At 36.4% G+C, this 18,819-nt stretch overlaps 1 protein-coding gene across 9 annotated transcripts in view; it reads left to right on the top strand.

Moving 5' to 3' along the window:
• LOC101893112 (dystrophin, isoforms A/C/F/G/H) overlaps positions 1–18,819 on the top strand; it is a 752,562-nt gene that overhangs the window by 169,160 nt on the left and 564,583 nt on the right. For all 9 annotated transcript variants that reach the window (XM_059123281.1, XM_059123282.1, XM_059123286.1 and 6 more), the window contains 2 exons: positions 13,079–13,242; positions 13,647–13,752. In XM_059123281.1, the coding sequence (XP_058979264.1) occupies positions 13,079–13,242; positions 13,647–13,752 (270 nt within the window). The remainder of the gene's footprint in view (positions 1–13,078; positions 13,243–13,646; positions 13,753–18,819) is intronic.

Consider the following 18,819-nt stretch of genomic DNA (forward strand, 5'->3'; position numbering starts at 1 on the left):
TCGAAGATCTTCTGAACATAGGGGCTCCCTTAAAGGCTATGGGACTTGAAGGTCTGCAAATTATAGAATATTTCTTGAAAGTCTTCTACTGTCTCTACAACCTACGGAAAACAAATCTTCTCTCTAGGGAAGTGCGGTTGAAGGTCTGCGGAGAACATATGAGATTTTGAAAGAGTTTTGGCTATAGAAGATAATAAGAAGACTATTGGCCTATATGGGTCCTTTAGAAAATCTTTGCGTCCCGGAGGCCCTGAGAAGATTTTCCTCACAAAATGGGACTTCAAAGATTGTTTTTGTTGGGTATAAAATAATACCTGCATATGGAGTTTAGCATACACTGTACCTTGAGAAGGTCTTTTGTCTGCAGATGACCTCGGGAAGGCCTCGAAAATATTCTCTTTATATAAAATGCCTTGAAATTACTTTTCTCTCCAAAGATCTATTTTCGGCAGACTTCTTGAAGGTTTTTAGAAGTTCTTCATACTTTATACCTTATATACTTTCCCCCTCTATCCAGCAATCTCTAGCGCCATCCCTCGTAAGCGTTTTTCAATTTGCCTTTCATTTTTTTGTTATATTTTCACATTTTTCCCACTGTTTTTGTTCACAAGAATATATCCTTTTGTGGCGTTGTATTTTTTGTTGTTGCTGTCTCCTTTCTCATTGCCTAATGATAGAGAATGGCCGCCCTATGCAAATAGACGGCAGGTGTGGTGCCGACTGGTTTGTGGATGGTGCCAACTGCAATGGCTTTGGCAACAAAGACAACAAAAACTTAAGTGCCACCAAACAAATAACAAAGTTCTTCAAAATGCTACTCTTCTGCCAACATCCTTCCCCACAATACCTACCTCCCTCACCACCCCCAACAAATGGTCATTATTCCGTACAGATGTTTTTCCTATGACGCTTAAGTCTTTACACTTCCTTTTTCCTCCGCTCAACAGAGATAGAGAGAGAGGGACAGAGAGCAAGAGGAGGGATGTGCGGATGAATGTTCTAGTTCTTAATAAATCCTGGTTTTGGTATTCAAGGTTTTGTTTGGTTTAGATGGAGCAAAAAATAAAAACGAAAAAAGAAAAGAATGCCGTGAAAGAACGAAGAGATGTAAGACCTAAGACGTTGGAGAAAAAGAAAATACACCACTAAATCTACATTTAATCCTTTTGCTTGGGTTTTTTTTCTTTCAAACTACTCACTCTCTCATTCATTGACTTAGTCACTTTGTGAGCTGCAACACCTGTATGGGGTAGGGTGCTCTCTGCTTGTTGTTGTTGTTGGGTTTTCTGTATGTTGTTGCCTTTTGTGCCAGCTTATATTTCATAAGCACATATTTTCCTTTTTTATCGGTCTCTAAGAAACTAGGATCATAGTGTCGTTAGTGTTTGAGGACCAATACAAAGGGGCCAATCTACTCCCTCTCCGCCTCCTCCTAAATTATGCTAAAGTCTCTTGGCTTTCGCTTGTTTTTGTTGACATTTCTTAAAACAACATAAATAGCTGCAAGGTGAAACTAGTGTTTTATGGCAACATAAATTACAGCATACTTTTGGGGGCAAGGTAAATTGTGAAAAGCAAGAGTCTATTTTGAAGGAAGAGATTTCAAGTGCACCACTAAATAGGTCATGAATTGCGGACAAAAAGTTTCGATTACGGATGGGTAAGGTTTCGATTTTGCCTTTTTCTCTCAAATAAATGAAAAAAAAAATATGGTAGCAGGGAGGTCAGCAATATTTTTATGAATACTGAAAAGTTTGGGACTAGGGAACAATAAGGCGGGGGGTTTTGGGAATATGTACTAAAATGTACATAAATGTAATAAGATCTTGGTATTTTGGACTAAATTTCAATGCATGTATGGCTAGAATCTTCAAATCAATACCAGTCATTGATAACTTGGTATTTTTTAATGTCGTACTAAAATTTACGTTATTTATGCTGAATTCCTATACTTATCTTTGAAGTAGAATTTTGGTATGTAGAATATTTGATATTACATATAAGGTATTTTTTTAGATATGTACAAATAATTAGTACATTATTTGTCCCTAAACTAAAAACAAAAACTTTGTTTTCGTCCCAAGCCGTCTTGGAGGGCTCTCTGTATAGAAGAAGAACTCTTGAAAGTATTTTCTGAATAGAAGACCTCCCTATGGTTTTCTCTGTATAGAAATCCAATTGAAGATCATATCTATACAGAAGTCATATTGAAGCATTCTTCTGTGTTGGAGGTTTGACGGTTTTTGAAGGTTTTCTCTATATAGAGGGCCTTATAAGACCTCTTCTCTGTATAAAATACCCCTTCAAGTCTTTTGTGTATATAATATTTTGTGGAGATGTTTTTGTAGAACGCCCCATGGGCCTTCTTAGCATAGAAGTCTTCTTAAAGGTCTTCTTGATATAGAAGAGAACTTAAAAGTCATCGCACCTGAAATGATGTCTCTAAAAAGTTGTGGAGGGATCTCTGCGGAAGAAGACCCTGATAATGTCCTCAGTTGATAGAAATCTAATCTCCGGTTTGTAGAAGATCTTTAAATAGTGTTCTATTTACTGAGGACATTTAGAAGGTCTTCGGTACATAAAGGTACCTTGGAAGCATATAGATCTTGAAAGTCTTCAACCTACAGGGTGAGATAAAAAAAAACTGCAACAAAGTCAAACGCCATAATTTTTACATATTTATACCCTACAACATTATGTGTTGGGGGTATTATAAGTTTGATTGGGCCAAAAATTATGTAACACCTCGAAATATTGGTTTCCCACATAGGATCTATATGGATCTTCCTATCTCGCCGAGCTGAGTCGATCTAGCTATGTATGTCCGTCCGTCTGTACGTCTGTCCATGTTTATTTGTAATCACTCTACAGACCGAATTATGAACCGATCCTCACAAAATTCAAAATGGAAGTGGGGTTAAGGTCAGAATAGAACCCTATCATTTTTCCTGATTTTGTAGTTGCTCCATAGGCCACAATTATGAACCAATCGACGCAAAAATATACATGGAGTTAGAGTTTGGGACATGGCAGAAACCTACCAATTTGGGCGGCCATCGGACAATAATTAGTGGGTAAAGTAGACCCTAACTTTTATGTTAGAAAATCGGAAAATTTCCACTAAACCGCGAATATTTTTAATCCCAGCCAAAAAGATCACTTCACCATTAGAAGATCACTTCTGACCACTAGCCAAGGAATCGGATATATAGCAAAATACGTACAATATATGTAAAAACATTGATCTTATTTATTCTGCTTATAACTCAAGAACCGCTGGGTCGATTTTCACAATTCCCATCAATTCGGAATGGTCTTTTGCCAGAAAAGGATAAAATCTAAGAAAATCGCGGGATAATATACCAATAAAAAAGTTATATCTATTTTTCATTTTTTTCCATATTTGTCATATTTTTTTATCGCATGCGATTTTTTCAATTTGACTTACAATTTTGAATTTTAAATTTTTTACACCCCCCAACACTACGTTTTGAGGGTATTATGTCTACGTCGCAATTATCGTCCGATCCTCACGAAATTTTGCATGGGGTAGGGTCGGAATTGAAGCCTACTGTTCTTAAGATGTACATTTAGAGGTTTAAATTGCTAAAAAAATAAATTTTTCTAATTTTGTAGTCGTTGAAAACTAATCGACACGAAATTTCCCATCGGAACCCAGTTATGGACAGGGAAAAAGTCTAGCATTTTGAATGACCATTTAGCCGATTATTTTTAGCCGTAAAATGGACCACAACTTTCGTGTACAATAATTTTGAATACTTAACAACACTACGGGGTGCTTAAATATTGGCCAAATTCTCCGGGTCAAAAACCTAAGGATAACCTCTGGGCAGGGCTCTTTGTCATTATTTCAAAAATGAAATCTTCCAAAATGGATTTGGATATAAGGGGTCTTCGAACATATTGTAGTGTTGTAGGGTATCACATGGTCGGCCCCACACGACTATAGCCTTAGCTTACTGGTTTTTTATAAATTTTAAAAAATTCCGGAAATATCATCAAATTTTAGAACAAGTTTAGAGTTGTTCGCTCAATGAAACCGACACAAACTGCCCGAATGTTGCTCTGCGATATTTTGGCCCATTCCCGGCGAAGCGCCTGCTTGAGGTGATCGACACTTTTGTATTTTTTAGTGCCAACCTTGCTTTAATACACCCTCCAGAATATTTTCGCGATAATATTCGGAATTTATTCTGATACTACGGTCGATTAATGCGAGCGAAGAACGAACATCGGCTGTTATGGCGGCCCACACCATCACGGTGCTTGAGTTCTGGTGGCCAGCCGAAGGTGCACATTTTTAGTTGACCTCTTTGGCAAGTAAACACGATCATTTTGTTTCTTCACAAACTGCTGGACAACAAATGTTTTCTCATCGGAGAAAACCAAATTCGGCAGTTCACCACCTTCGGCCAGGCGAAGCAACTCTTTATCTCTTTTGAGTCTATGTTCTTTCTGTTGCGGTGTAGGTTTTTGCATTTTTTGGAATTTCAATGGCTTTACCCCGAGCTCATTTTCCAATATTTGCCGAATGGAATTTTGCGATATGTTGTTCTCAAGAGCCATTTATTGGCCACTGCGACGCGGGTTTCGATCAAGTCGCTTCTTTACTTTTCGAACCATTTCTGCTGTTGTTACTGTTTTCTTCCGTCCACTTTCTTGACGCCGGGCTACAATGCTGGAGTGCTCTAACGATAGCCACTTGTGGTGTGGAGTGGATCAATATATTCTTTTCAATATATTATTCAATCTTTACACCAAATCTTGTGTTACTATAAATACTGAGATGTATGAAATTTGAAGAGAACCCGACTTATTTCGGTACCATAAGAATTGGTCTGATCTCTACCATCTTTATAACAGATCTTGTGTTGATGGAGATATTAAGATGTATCACGTCGGAGTAGAATGGGATATTAATTTCGCGTTATATGAGCTTTATGGAAATTTTGAGCCTTATGGGGGAGGTACACGAGGAAGTAGTCCAATATATTCTCTTTTTACACCAGATCTTGTGTTACTACAAATATTGGGATGTATGAACTTTGTGGGGATTCGGAAGTTTATTCCGCATTTTACGAGAGAAAAAGTTATTTTAAATGTTGATCCGTTGTGGGCGAGGCACAGAAGGAGTGGGCCGATATATTTCATCTTCATACAAGATCTTGTGTAGCTAGAAATAGTGAGAAGTATGTAATTTGAAGAAAATCGGACTCTAACGTCACATTTTATAAAAGTTATAATTATTCAAAATTTTGACCCTTTCGTGCGGGTGGTACTTAATTGAGTGTCCATTTGCGCACCTGATGCAAATATTAGGATTTGCAAAGTTGCAGCAAAATCGGATTATACTTTCTCTTTCTGTGCAGTAAAATATTTTTTTAAAAAATATACCTTTTGTGGGGGAGTTACCAGAATGAATGGGCCTAAATGCCCATCTCCGAACTTGATCTAAGATAAATAATAATTTTACGATGTACTTAGGTTGGATCAAATATGCGAACTCTTCAAGAGTTATCGTGCGCACCAGTCATCCAGAGAGAAAGACAAACGGTCTGACGGACACCCCTAGATCGACTTCATATATCCTGAAACGGATTTGATCCAAAAAGACCTAGGGTCTAAAACCGTTATTTTAGTGAATCACATTTTGAGCTTATCAAATAATATATACCCTCTGTAGCCATATGGCCGAGGGTATAATAAGTATTAGTGTGTCTAAAAACTGTCCTTTCGAAATTAAATTATGTACTTGTGGAGGTAATATGTTTATATTTTGCACATAGGTCACTATTGATACGAATCTCAACCTAAGTTGGTACTTTGTGTAAATTCGTATTAAAAAGTACTGAAACTGTGATTCCTGGACTAACTGCTATACTTTAGGGATAGAATCTTTAAAGTTAGTAGTTAGGCCACATTTAATACGAGGCATCAGATAGGAGGTGATTTCGGATCTTCGTTCTAAAAAAAGTACTAAAAAGTACACAAAATCAGGTTTCAGATATAATTCTTTATTCTTTTAAATCTCGAATTTTTATATTTAGGATTTTGATCCTCTTTCGATACAAGGCATTAGGAAATGGGATTTTGGGAATTTTATCCGCAAAAAGTACCAAAATCATGCTTTTGTCTAAATATCTCTGCTATAAGAGCCATAATCTTTTTCTTGGAATGTAGTGCGCTATTTGTACCAGACATAAGCAAAGGTGCTATTTTTGGATTATGCATCCAAAAAGGACTACAACTTTTTTGGAACTCAAAGTCTATATAAAATCCTTTCATCGTGATGTAAGGCAATTTAAAAAAAATCGTACAAAAAGGTACTAAAAAGTACTTAACATGGTAATATCACGGCTTGTAGTTGCAATATTTGCCATTCGTCGTTGCCTGACAAAGTTAATTTTTTCTGCGAAATTTGTTTCAGAAAACGTACCTTTTTGGTACTAAAAGTTGGACCGAAAATGTGATTCAAAACTACAATAATAATTCATCGAATGAATCTTTTTTTTAATTTGGTACCATTATTAGTACGTTTTTTGAAATTTCGGGAATCTGGGACCGAAAATGTGTTTCAATATTACAATAATAATTTATAGAATTCAGTGTTTTATTTTTATATTTGGTACCATTTTTAGTACATTCTTATTTGCGTACCTTTTTATACCCTCCACTTTGAAAAGGAGATTCGATTAACTTTGTCATTCCGTTTGTAACATCCCTAATTATTCGTCGTATAAATTATACATATTCGCCATCAGCACAAATATCCAAGTCGATTTAATGATGTCCGTCTGTCTGTTGAAATCACGATACAGCCCACATTATTTGACGTAGAGCTAGGATGGTTGGTATTTTGATGATTTTTGTCGCATTTTTTCCATGGATTTGTACAAAAATTGGTATTTGTGGGTCATAATGGGTTCTAGCTCCTGTGGCGGAACATTGTATGTATAGGTCCACTTTTCCCGATATTTAATATTTTCTTGATTTTTGACACATTTTTCTACGAAGTTGACCAGAAATTGGTATATGTAGGTCATAAGGGGTTCTTGCTCCGGTTACGGAACATTGTATGTAAAAGTCCATGTTTACGTGTAGCCCCCATATTACAGTACTTCCCGATATTCGATATTTTCATGATTTTTTCCACATTTTTCTACGAATTTGTCTAAAAATTGGTATTTGTAGTTCTTAAGGGGTTTTCCGCTCCAGTGGCGGACCAAACAGTCTTACTGGTTTTTGTAGTTTAAAGTGGAACACGCTTGAATTCAGATACCTTTATATGAAAATTTTTTCTTTCTAATGGCGGAGGATAATAAAAGTTCGTCCCGGTCAAACATTATGTTTTTTTTTTACTTGTTGATACTAAAAACGGATTGAAAATATAGTACATTCAAACCTGCATATCAGATTTCCTTGTTATTCATATGACCCATGACTTTTCATCCCATCCATATCGCATACATTTTAAAATTTCATCTCTCAATCCAAATGCAATAAACTGCCTAACCAAGCCACAACATCCTGTTTTTAATTATTTGTCCCAATATTTATTTATTTATTTATTTTTTTTTTTTTTTTTTTTTTTTGATAATTGCAACATATGTTCTTAACAATGTTTGGACATTTTATTATTGTTTCCGGTTCATGACAATTGAAAAGCAATGACATAATAAACTACAACACACACAGAGACAAGTGAATACCAGCTCGAACACAACAACAGAATTGTGGTCATGTTTGCATTTCTGAAAATAAAGAAATCTTAGTTTCAGCATTCTTGATATCTCATTGTGGCTGACATGAAAAACCAACCACAAAACAAGCAAAAATTCTCATCACAGTCCAGTTGGTGGAAAAGACTCTGGAGAAAATGGACAAGATTCTATGGAAAATAAGTGGCCTTTTTGTTTTCGGGGAATTCTTGTCGTTGAAAATTGTCTTTTCTATTGTTGAGGAATTTTCATAATAGCCAAACATGAGCTAAGTAATGTGTCACGAACAGTAGAAGAGTGTGTTGTATACTTTTTGGCATGTCATTGTGTGAGGGAATATTTCGAGCATACTTTTAGGCTAAGTGGCATTTGGAAGTTTAATGATTATCACATGATTTTGTAAAAAACTGAAATCCTTGAGTAATTTTACGAAATTACTTATTTAAAAGAAAAAAAAAATAATAACATTTATTTTTATATTTACAAATTGTTTAAGAGCTCGGAAAAGAATGCCATACCTTGTTTCAATATCAATGTGAATAAGACACTTTGACACTAACGTTATGTCTAAGCTAGCCGAACCTAACAGGATTTTTGTCGTCTTAAACATACCGCACATCTTTACATATATAAACCTGGAATTTAGTATTCCTAAAACCGAAATCTCCTCAAAATATCTAATCGGAATTATCCGCACATGGGGGCTATTCCAAACCCATTTTCTGAACCAAAGACTCTGGATGTAATCCAAAGATCTCTATCAAATTTCAAACCTCAATCCAAAATGCAAAATATACAAAACTGCAACCAACTCCAAAAAAAAAGTTATTCGTGATGGAACTCAAGTGACTATCGTTAGAGCACTCCAGCCTTTAAATGTGAATAAATCTTTTGTGTCTCGTACCATCGCTCGTTACCGTGATACTGGTAGCGTAGCCCGACGTCAAGGAAGCGGACGAAAGAAAACAAGAATATCAGCAGAAATGGTTCGAAAAGTAAAGAAGCGACTTGATCGAAACCCACGTCGAAGTGGACGAAACATGGCTCGTGAGCCGCATATATCGCAATATTCTATTCGGCAAATATTAAAAATTGAGCTCGGGGTAAAGCCATTGAAATTCCAAAAAGTGCAAGAGCTGAGACCGCAACAGAAATAAAATAGACACAAAAGAGCTTCGCTTTCCCGAAAGTGGTGAACTGCCTCCCATGAGAAAAATCACTGTCCAGCAGTTTGTAAACAAACAAAATAATCGTGTTTACTTGCCAAAGAGGTCAGTTGAAAATGTGCACCTTCGGTTGGTCACCAGAACTCAAGTGCCGGCCATGGTGATGCTATGGGCCGCTATAACAGCCGATGGTCGTTCTCCGATCGTATTAATCGACCGTGGCATCAGAATAAATGCCGAATATTATCGCGTAAATATTCTGAGGGTTGTATTAAAGCCTTGGGCACGCAAACATTTTGGCCGCAGATCTTGGACATTCCAACAGGACTTAGCACCATTGCACTCAGCACGCGCCATCCAAGAATGGTTACAAAATGAGGTTCCTCCAAAAGACCAAAATCTCCGGATAACAATCCTTTGGACTATTGTTTCTGGAGTATTTTGGAAAGCAAGGTTGGCACTAAAAAATACCAAAGTGTCGATCGCCTCAAGCAAGCGCTTCGCCGGGAATCGATCAAAATACCACAGAACAACATTCAGACATCGTGTTACGGTATCATTGGCCGTTTGAAGGCCATAATTCGGGCCAAAGGTGACCAATTCGAACAAATCTAAACTTATTCTAAAATTTGATTTCCGACATATTTTTCTTTCATTCAACAGAATTTTAAAAAAAATGTAAAAATGGCGTTTGACTTTGTTGCAGTTTTTTTTCACCCTGTATATTGAGATGTGTCAAGTCTGAATGGAATCGGATGTTAATTTCGTATTTTATGAGCTACATGGCTATTCACAATTTTGAAAAATTTTGGGGGAGATACCGGATGGAGTGGACTGATATATCCCGGCTTTGGGTTTAAAGAAAATACTGTGATTTATGTAATTTGAAGACAATCGGACTTTTACAACACATGTTATAACGGTTATAATTATCCAAAATGTTGACCCTTTGTGGGGGAGGTACTTGATGGGGTGGAGCGATATTGTCCATTTTCGCACCTAAAGAAGCACTGATTTAAGTATTAAGACACGCAAACTTGGAGCAAAGTTGGATTATTGTTTCTTTTTCTGTGCAATAAATTATTTTCTTGAAAATTTCGATTTTTGTGGAGGTTGTACCAGAAGGAGTGGACCCATATTGCCAATCTCCGAAATAGATCTAAGTTTGACAGGAATATTACGGTACACCACGTTTGGACAAAATTGAACACTCCCTTCGAGAGTTATCGTGCGCACCAGCCAGAGGGACGGACGGATAGATATCGATAGATCGACCCCAAAAACGGATTTGGTCCAAAGAGATCGTTATTTCGATGCGTTTTGGCCGTATCAAATGATATATACCCTCTCTAGGCATATGAGTGAGGGTATAAAAAGAAACTATATTGGTTGCTCTGGAAGTCCTTCAATAACATTTAAAATCACATTTAAAAAAAAAATGTGTTGCCATTGTGTTTCGTCGGAAATATTCTTGATTTTTTAACTCTTTTAACTTAAAAAAATATATTTTTAAAAAAAATTTAAAAAACCCCTATTTTTCTGGAGTCCTTTATTTTTTTTTAAACATATTTCAAAAAAATCTACATTAGTCTACCTAGAAGTATTTCACACCCCGCTAGTCCAAAAATATTTTTTAGAAATACTCCAATAGTTTTTAAGACAAATTAAAAAGAAACACCTTGTTAGCTTTCGAGATGCTTTCAAAAAAATCTTAAAAAAAGCTTTTGATTTAAAATTCTTCAATGATAAGGCTTGAAAACCTTTAACTATATTCTCGAAAATAGCCATAAAAATTGGTAAGCAATATATGTTGAAAATCTACATTGATGTCCCTGGAAGTCCGTCCGTCTGTCCATGTTAATTTGTAATCACTCTACAGATCGCAATTATGGTCCGATCTTCTTAAAATTTAGAATGGGGGCGGTGCTAGATTCAGAATACAACCCTATTTCTTTTGGAGATGATCGCATAATATTTAGGGGTCGAAATGGACCAAAAACTGAAAAAAATACTGATTTTGCAGTTGCTCTACAGATTGCAATTATAGACCAATCGGGAAGTTAGTTAGCATGGGGCTAGAGCTTAGAGCTGGGCAGAAGTTTTCCAATTTTGGGCAGAAGCCTTCGATTTAACCGCGAATATTTTCAATCCCGCGAAATCACAAATAGACGGACAGGCCAATCCTGACCATTACGTAGATGCCGATAGTAAATATTTCGGATATATATAGCGAAATATATACAATGCGTACATACAAAGGAAGGGGGTGTTAGTTAGAATGCTTATATCTCAAGAATGGCAGGACCGATTTTGACAAATATTGTCAATTCAGAATGCCCTCTTGACATAAAAGTATAAAATTTAAAAAAATCGCAGAAAAATAGGCCAGTAATGATGTTAATATAGATTTTTTAGTATTTTGTGACATTTTTTTTATTTTTTCATATTTTGCGATCATATCATGCAATTTTTTTCAATTTGACTTATAATATTTTGAAATACTTTTTTCACCTAACAACACAGGTTGGGATTATAATATAAGAATTTCAAATATCGTCCGATCCTCACGAAAATTTTCGAAAGGGTAGGGTTGGGCTCAGAAGGGCTAGGCCTATTGTTTTCAAAGATGTATGCAATATATTAGGGGTTGAAATGGACCAACAACTAAAAATTTTCCTGATTTTGCAGCCGTTATAAAGGTCACAAATAAGAACCAGAGGACACGAAATCGCGCATAAAGTTAGAGTTTAGAATAGCGGGTACAATGGACCACTAATATTCTGTGAAAAAATAACAGCATTACTTATAGGCGATATTCGAAATTCACAAAAGGCGAACTTCTGGCTGGCCAAATATCGTAGACAAGCAAATCATAAACATGAGTCTAAATTTGGAGATACAGAGGGGCTTCTTGCTTTTGGAGATGATTGCAAAATATTTTGGGGGTTTAAATTAACCAAAAACAGAAATGTTTTTCCGATCACACAATTGAAGCCAATCGACACGCCTGATAAGAGAGGACAGGGAAGATTACTGGCATTTTGGATGACCATTGGATTATATTTAGCTTTAAAGTGGACTACAACAACTAACAGCACGACGGAGTGCAAAAATATTGGGCAAATGTCCCTAGGCAAAATCCTAATTTCAAATTTCAATATGGATTTGGATACAAGGGGGCTTCTAACATTTTGTGGTGTTGTAGGGTATTACATAGTCGGCCCCGCACGACTATAGCCTTTGCTTACTTGTTTTTTTTAAATATAGTTGGAAAATTTTTGAATTTTTCAAAAAAAAAAAAAAAAAAAAAAAAACACATCTTTAAATCCTTTTTGACATCCGAAAAAACGGGATTTAATTCTTCTTTTTCATATCTGCAAGCATTTATTTTGTATTTGCCAAGCTATTTTCATCACTTTCATCTCAATAAAGCAATGCAATTGTTGAGCTGTTCTAGTTTATTTCCCTCGTTTTCTATGTCGAATTGAAAACTTTCTCTCGCCCGTCTAAAAAAACCGAATAACATTATACACTTGTTAGAGAGCGATATAAAAGCGTTTTATGAGTAGCTATTATCCTTTGAGATGTGGCGAAGGTGTTTTTAGTTTCAAATGATTGGTATTTAAAAGGTAACAACGATTTTATGGTGCCTTTCGCGATGGTTGATTTGGATAGTATTAAATTGCGGGAAATAATAATTATAGGTATTTATGTAATTCACCCATACATAGATTCTAATAATTATTCTTTTTATTTCCGCCCCAATACCTAACCCCAAGAAAGGATAATAATTAATTGAGGAGCTCTTGGCTGGTAGATGGGGTCCTTGTAGTCACAATTTTTAGCTCTTCACCTATTTATTATCAATTTTTTCCGTAACTTATCTGCTTATTATATCTGTTCTAATGATATCCTTAATCAAGGATAATTAAAATTCTCTCCATTAAATTATATTATTAAATTAATAATCACTAAAACGTTGTCAAATGAAAAAGGGACTTTGACATCATTAAAAATTGAAAGTATCAAATTAAGGATTCCTTCTGTCATCCAGGACGTCTATCCGTCTGCAAGTCATTAAACGGAGCAAGAAATCAATTTCATGTAAAATTATTTCCTGCTGTCTCATGTCGTTGTTGTTGTTTTTCATTTTTTTTCTTTTTTTTTTTGCAGAGTACAACGAGGAACCCAGCGGCACTGGAGCATTGGCTGGTAGCTTTGACAAGTCCGTTCTACAAATATCCGATTGGTTGACGTGGGAACAAAACATGATTAAAATCCAAAGTGTGCCAGTCGATGATGTCGATGCCGTTCGCATGGCCATAGAAAAGCAGGAGGTAAGCCAAAGCAAAGCAAAACAAATCAACTCTTTTTTTCCTCTAGTCACTGTTGTTGTTGTTTTGATACAAACAACTAACAACCTGCCGAGACATCCTTTGACTGGCGACTGCACAGTTTTGCTAACTAGGCAGGCAAAGGAAGCCAAAACAATAACAAAAACAAAAAAACTTTCAATGCTTTGCACGCACATTTTGTAGCAGATTTCATACAACCCATCCCTCCTCCAGCAAGGGGGTGGGACCGGGAGATCAAAACTAACTTTAAATTAAAAATATGGAAAAAAACTATTGTTTTGTTGTTGTTTTTTTTTTCTATTTACCACTTTGTTTTAATCATGCATACATCCATCCAACCACTCATTTATCCAATACATCCATCCATCTATCGTTGTTTTTTGCAGAAAGTTTTGCGTGAACTGAAAATGAAAAAACCGCAACTTAATGAGCTGGTCCATACCGCGGAGATATTGAAAGGCGACACCAAACGTCAACAGTTGCAGGAGAAGGGTGAGTCTGATATGCGTTAATGTTTTGTTGCTACTTGTTCAATTCATTAGAAAAAAATGGAAAACATTTCCATGGGGAAATTAAGGCCAGTTTAGACATCATATTAGAGTCGTGTGTGAAATGACTTTTTCAGTTAGATATTCAAAAATTTTCTAGCATACTTTTAGGTACTTCTAACAATTTTTAGACTAAAATATTGAAAGAGAAGGACAAAAAACCTGTCGGGGCTAATTTTATAATAATGTTAGTTAGTAATGCTTTTTACCCCTAAAAATATGCTATACTATTTTCTATTATACAGTACCGTGAAATACTATGCTATACTGTACCAAAGTATACTCCACAGCCAAGATATACCCCAAAGCCATTTTCATAAATTCAAAATTATGGTGGCGCCTAAAAGTATGCTATAAATTTTTTAAATAAAAGAGTTCAGAGAAGTTATATTACATAGGACACTAATTGGTGTGTAAACGGGTCTTTTTTGTATGTGTCGCGATATGTTTTTGGGCTTGGTGTGTTATTCTGAAGCTTGGAACCATTCATAGGTGGCATATTTAAGTCTGATAAAGTCCCTGGGAAGAGGCAATGATATATTTTCCAAATTTTTCATAAAGCATGATATTATTCATCATGGGATGCATCATCAAAAAATACGCATGCCTAAAGGACCATCTTTACCTCTGAATATTACCTATGGAAATCTCCATTCAGCCCGGGGCTGAATTGAAGATTACCTATGGCAATCTCCATTCAGCCCGGGGCTGAATTGAAAATTTCCTATGGAAATTCCCCATTCAGCTCGGGGCTGAATTGAAAATTTCCTATGGAAATTCCCCATTCAGCCCGGGGCTGAATTGAAAATTTCCTATGGAAATTCCCCATTCAGCCGGTCGCTGAATTGAAAATTTCCTATGCAAATTCCACATTCCTATGGAAATTCCCCATTCAGCCGGGGGCTTAATTGAAAATTTCCTATGGAATGTCCGCATTCTCCCCTGGACTGAAATTATGATCACCTATGGAAATTCCCCATTCAGCCGGGGGCTGAATTGAAAATTTCCTATGGAAATCTCCATTCAGCCTGAGGCTGAATAGAAAATTTCCTATGGAAATCTCCATTCAGCCTGAGGCTGAATAGAAAATTTCCTATGGAAATCTCCATTCAGCCTGAGGCTGAATAGAAAATTTCCTATGGAAATCTCCATTCAGCCTGAGGCTGAATAGAAAATTTCCTATGGAAATTTCCCATTCAGCCTGGGGCTGAATTGAAAATTTCCTATGGAAATTCCCCATTCAGCGGGGGGCTTAATTGAAAATTTCCTATGGAATGTCCGCATTCTGCCCAGGGCTGAAATTAAGATTACCTATGGAAATTCCCCATTCAGCCGGGGGCTGAATTGAAAATTTCCTATGGAAATTCCCCATTCAGCCGGGGGCTGAATTGAAAATTTCCTATGGAAATTCCCCATTCAGCCGGGGGCTGAATTGAAAATTTCCTATGGAAATTCCCCATTCAGCCGGGGGCTGAATTGAAAATTTCCTATGGAAATTCCCCATTCAGCCGGGGGCTGAATTGAAAATTTCCTATGGAAATTCCCCATTCAGCCTGGGGCTGAATAGAAAATTTCCTATGGAAATTCCCCATTCAGCCTGGGGCTGAATAGAAAATTTCCTACGGAAATTCCCCATTCAGTCTGGGGCTGAATTGAAAATTTCCTACGGAAATTCCTCATTCATCCCGCGGCTAAATTTAAAATTTCCTATAGAAATTCCCCATTCAGAATTGAAGATTTCTCCAAGAGAAGTTATATTTAAGCTGGGCTGAATTGAATTTTTTTTTTCGTGGAGGAGTATTTTTTTCCTCCACCCTTAAAAATCGTTTGAAACTTCCGATGGTGTTTCAAGGTCTTGCTGGCACACAAAGACAATAAACATTACATGTCTTATTCCGGCAAAAATGGCTGAAAGAAGAAAAAGAAATAATAACACAACGCAACGAAATACAATAATAACAAATAATGACAAAGACAACAGAACAAGCAACAGCAATTGTGGCAGCAGCAGCAGCAGTTCCTGCGCCCTATCGCCGTCTTACAATACCGAAAAGAGTGTACAAAGTTCAAAAACACAAGTTTGACACTTGAAAGGAGTGCACACAAACAAACAAACAAACAAAACAATCAAATATACCAACACCAGCAAAGGCCGAGGAGGGCTGTATGGCCATGCTTTTTCACTTGTCAACCATGCTGTGAATGGCACTCTAACGTGCCCTATCCGCCATCAAGCACCCACATGCGCACTTTTTTTTTCAGAGGAGACAGTAGCGGCAGTAGCAGCAACGACAACAACACTTGCAACATCCAGTGAGAAATATAAACACACTCCAATGTTTGCAATAACAACAGCAATGGACAACAACCACAACAGCATCAACAAGACATGGCATGGCTTGAGAAAAAAAAAAAGGAAGTGCAAAATGTAAGCAAAACAGACCAACGAAGAGTCGCACTCACACTCATACACTTGCAGCCAAACAGGATGTAAAAGCATATGAGAGTGTGTGTTCATTTATTCTTTGCAGTTTGTTTTGTTTATGCCGAAAATAAAGAGCAAAAAGGAAGCTAGAGAAGAAACACTGTTATGACAAGTGTGGTAAAAATAATGTAATAACGAGGGGTTTCCCACTCGCTCTTCTCTCTCAAAAATAAACCCCTTTCGGAGAACATTAACTGTTTTGCTCAGAGAAATGAATTTACCTCAAATTCACCTCCACTCGAACGGACATGCGCCACTGAGAGATGTCTCTTAGACCATGCATCTCAAAAATATATTTTTTCTCTCGCTCTCTGTCTTTCTCCCTGAGAAATACCTTGCAAAGAACAGCAAGTCCTTTTGTATTTTGGTATTTGTAATTGGTCCCCTTTTGACAATTTTCCTTGAAGTTATGTGTCAAAATAAACCTTTCACCACTTTTGATTTTCTACTTGCCTTTTGTGTCACTTCTGGTTTGTTGACATCCTTAAGGCGTCTAACTCATTTACATACATCACTTTTTTCGTCTTCTTCTTCATCTCGTTTTTGTTCAACGAGACATTTGTCATCTTTTTAGAGTTAATTTAAAAGTTTTTGAAATACTTGATTTATTATTAAAATACTACCGTTACGATGGTAGTTTAGAAATGGCTGGGAAAATAGAAGATTTTCTAAGGAAGGACACAATTCGGAGCTAATAAATGGGTATTTTTACGGGGAATCTTAATTCGGACGGACTCTAATTAAATTTTATTATCTTTTTCTCAATGACTATACAATGTAAATTAATCAAGTCTAATTAAACTGAAAATTGATTTTAAATATAATAATAATGGGGTTATATGAAAATGTGGGTCTACATATACAATGCTCCGTCGTCGAAGCCATATATCCATTACGAACCACAAATACCAATATTCAGACAAATCCATGGAATAAAAGAAAGTTATGCTGATTACGAATGGGGGTCAATATGGGGTCTACGAAGAATATTTAGTTGTGTTAATATTTAAGAATATTCAGTGGTGTCGATCTAAGAATTTCCATCGGCGCGTAAGAGAGTATTTTGATCCAAATTTGGTACATCGTAATATTATTATCAAATTTAGATCGAGCTTGGAGATGGACAATATCGGTCCACTGGTATATCCCCATAAAAAGGTCAACATTTTCACAGATTATAATTTACGGAATAGAACAAGAAAGGATCGTCCAATTCCGTGCAAATCCAATATTTGTATCAGTGGTGCCAAAATGGAAAATTCCGGTCAAGTCCATCATGTACCTCCCTCACAAAGGGTCAACATTTTAAATAATTATATATCTCATGAAATGCGAAATAATTATTCAAATCTCTCCAAATTTTACACAATCCACTATTACTACTAATACATGATCTGGTGTGAAGGTGGTAGATATCGATCCACTCCTTCGGACACTTCCCCCACAAAGAAGTTAACCATAAAGGTCATAAAATATATTAAGTTACCGTGATATTGGGGTCTATGCTAAGACGTGGACCTGCATAGGCCAGTTTTGATCATTACAATATTCAAATAGGAAACTTGACACAAAAAATAAATCGCCACAAAAAAACCAAATTTCGTTTATAGGGAGGTGCCGATGTATGGGGGCTATAAGAAGACTTGAAAATGCATAAGCCATTTTCTGTCATGGGCTGTAGTACTCGTTACAAACTGTGAAGGCGAACTTCGAAACAATTCCGGTGAATAATGTCGCAAAAATCATCAAAATAGCGAATTTTTTAAAGTACCCTCATATGGGGGCTATACGAAGTCGTGCACCCCATAGTAATTTTTCTGTCATTGAAAGCAGTACCAACAGCGAACTACAAATACGAAATATGAAAATACCAAATATGGGGAGGTAATGTTATATGGGGACTATACCAAAACGTGGACCTATATAGCTCATTTTCAATAACAAAAGTCCTGTGGACCAAACACACATCTGAGTAGAATTTTATCAACCTTCTTCGTTTGACTCGGAACCTAAAGTGATTTTCACAGACGGACAGACAGATAGGTAGATTGACGAACGCCTCTAAATCGACATAGAATTTTATACTGATCAAGAATATATATACTTTGTAGGATCTAAAATGTACATATATTTCGAGATGATACATACGAAATGACAAACTTAATATATCCTCAATACCCTGAGGGAATGGTATTCTTTAACTTGTTTCTCTTGAACTTTAGGATGAACATGGTGGACAAGGAGATGTCCTAGTGAAGAGGTTGTTATGCGTCAACCGCGCATCCTTTAACCTAACCCAAGCCATGTTATATATCTAATTACTCCAGTCCTTTCTGGATTCCATAATACGAGAGTATTTATAAAGGTCGCGAGTTGGAAGAATTTTTTGACTATGTAGTACCTTCAATTTATATTTTTTCCCCTTACACGTAGTACCCTTTTGGCACAAAAAAGCTTAAATGGAATATCTAGTAGAATCATTAAAAAATACCGTAATTCGGGTGGTGCTACCATGAAAGCTATGCC

This window comes from Musca domestica, unplaced genomic scaffold (assembly GCF_030504385.1).
Source record: "Musca domestica strain aabys unplaced genomic scaffold, Musca_domestica.polishedcontigs.V.1.1 24, whole genome shotgun sequence".
Taxonomy (NCBI): Eukaryota; Metazoa; Arthropoda; class Insecta; order Diptera; family Muscidae; genus Musca; species Musca domestica.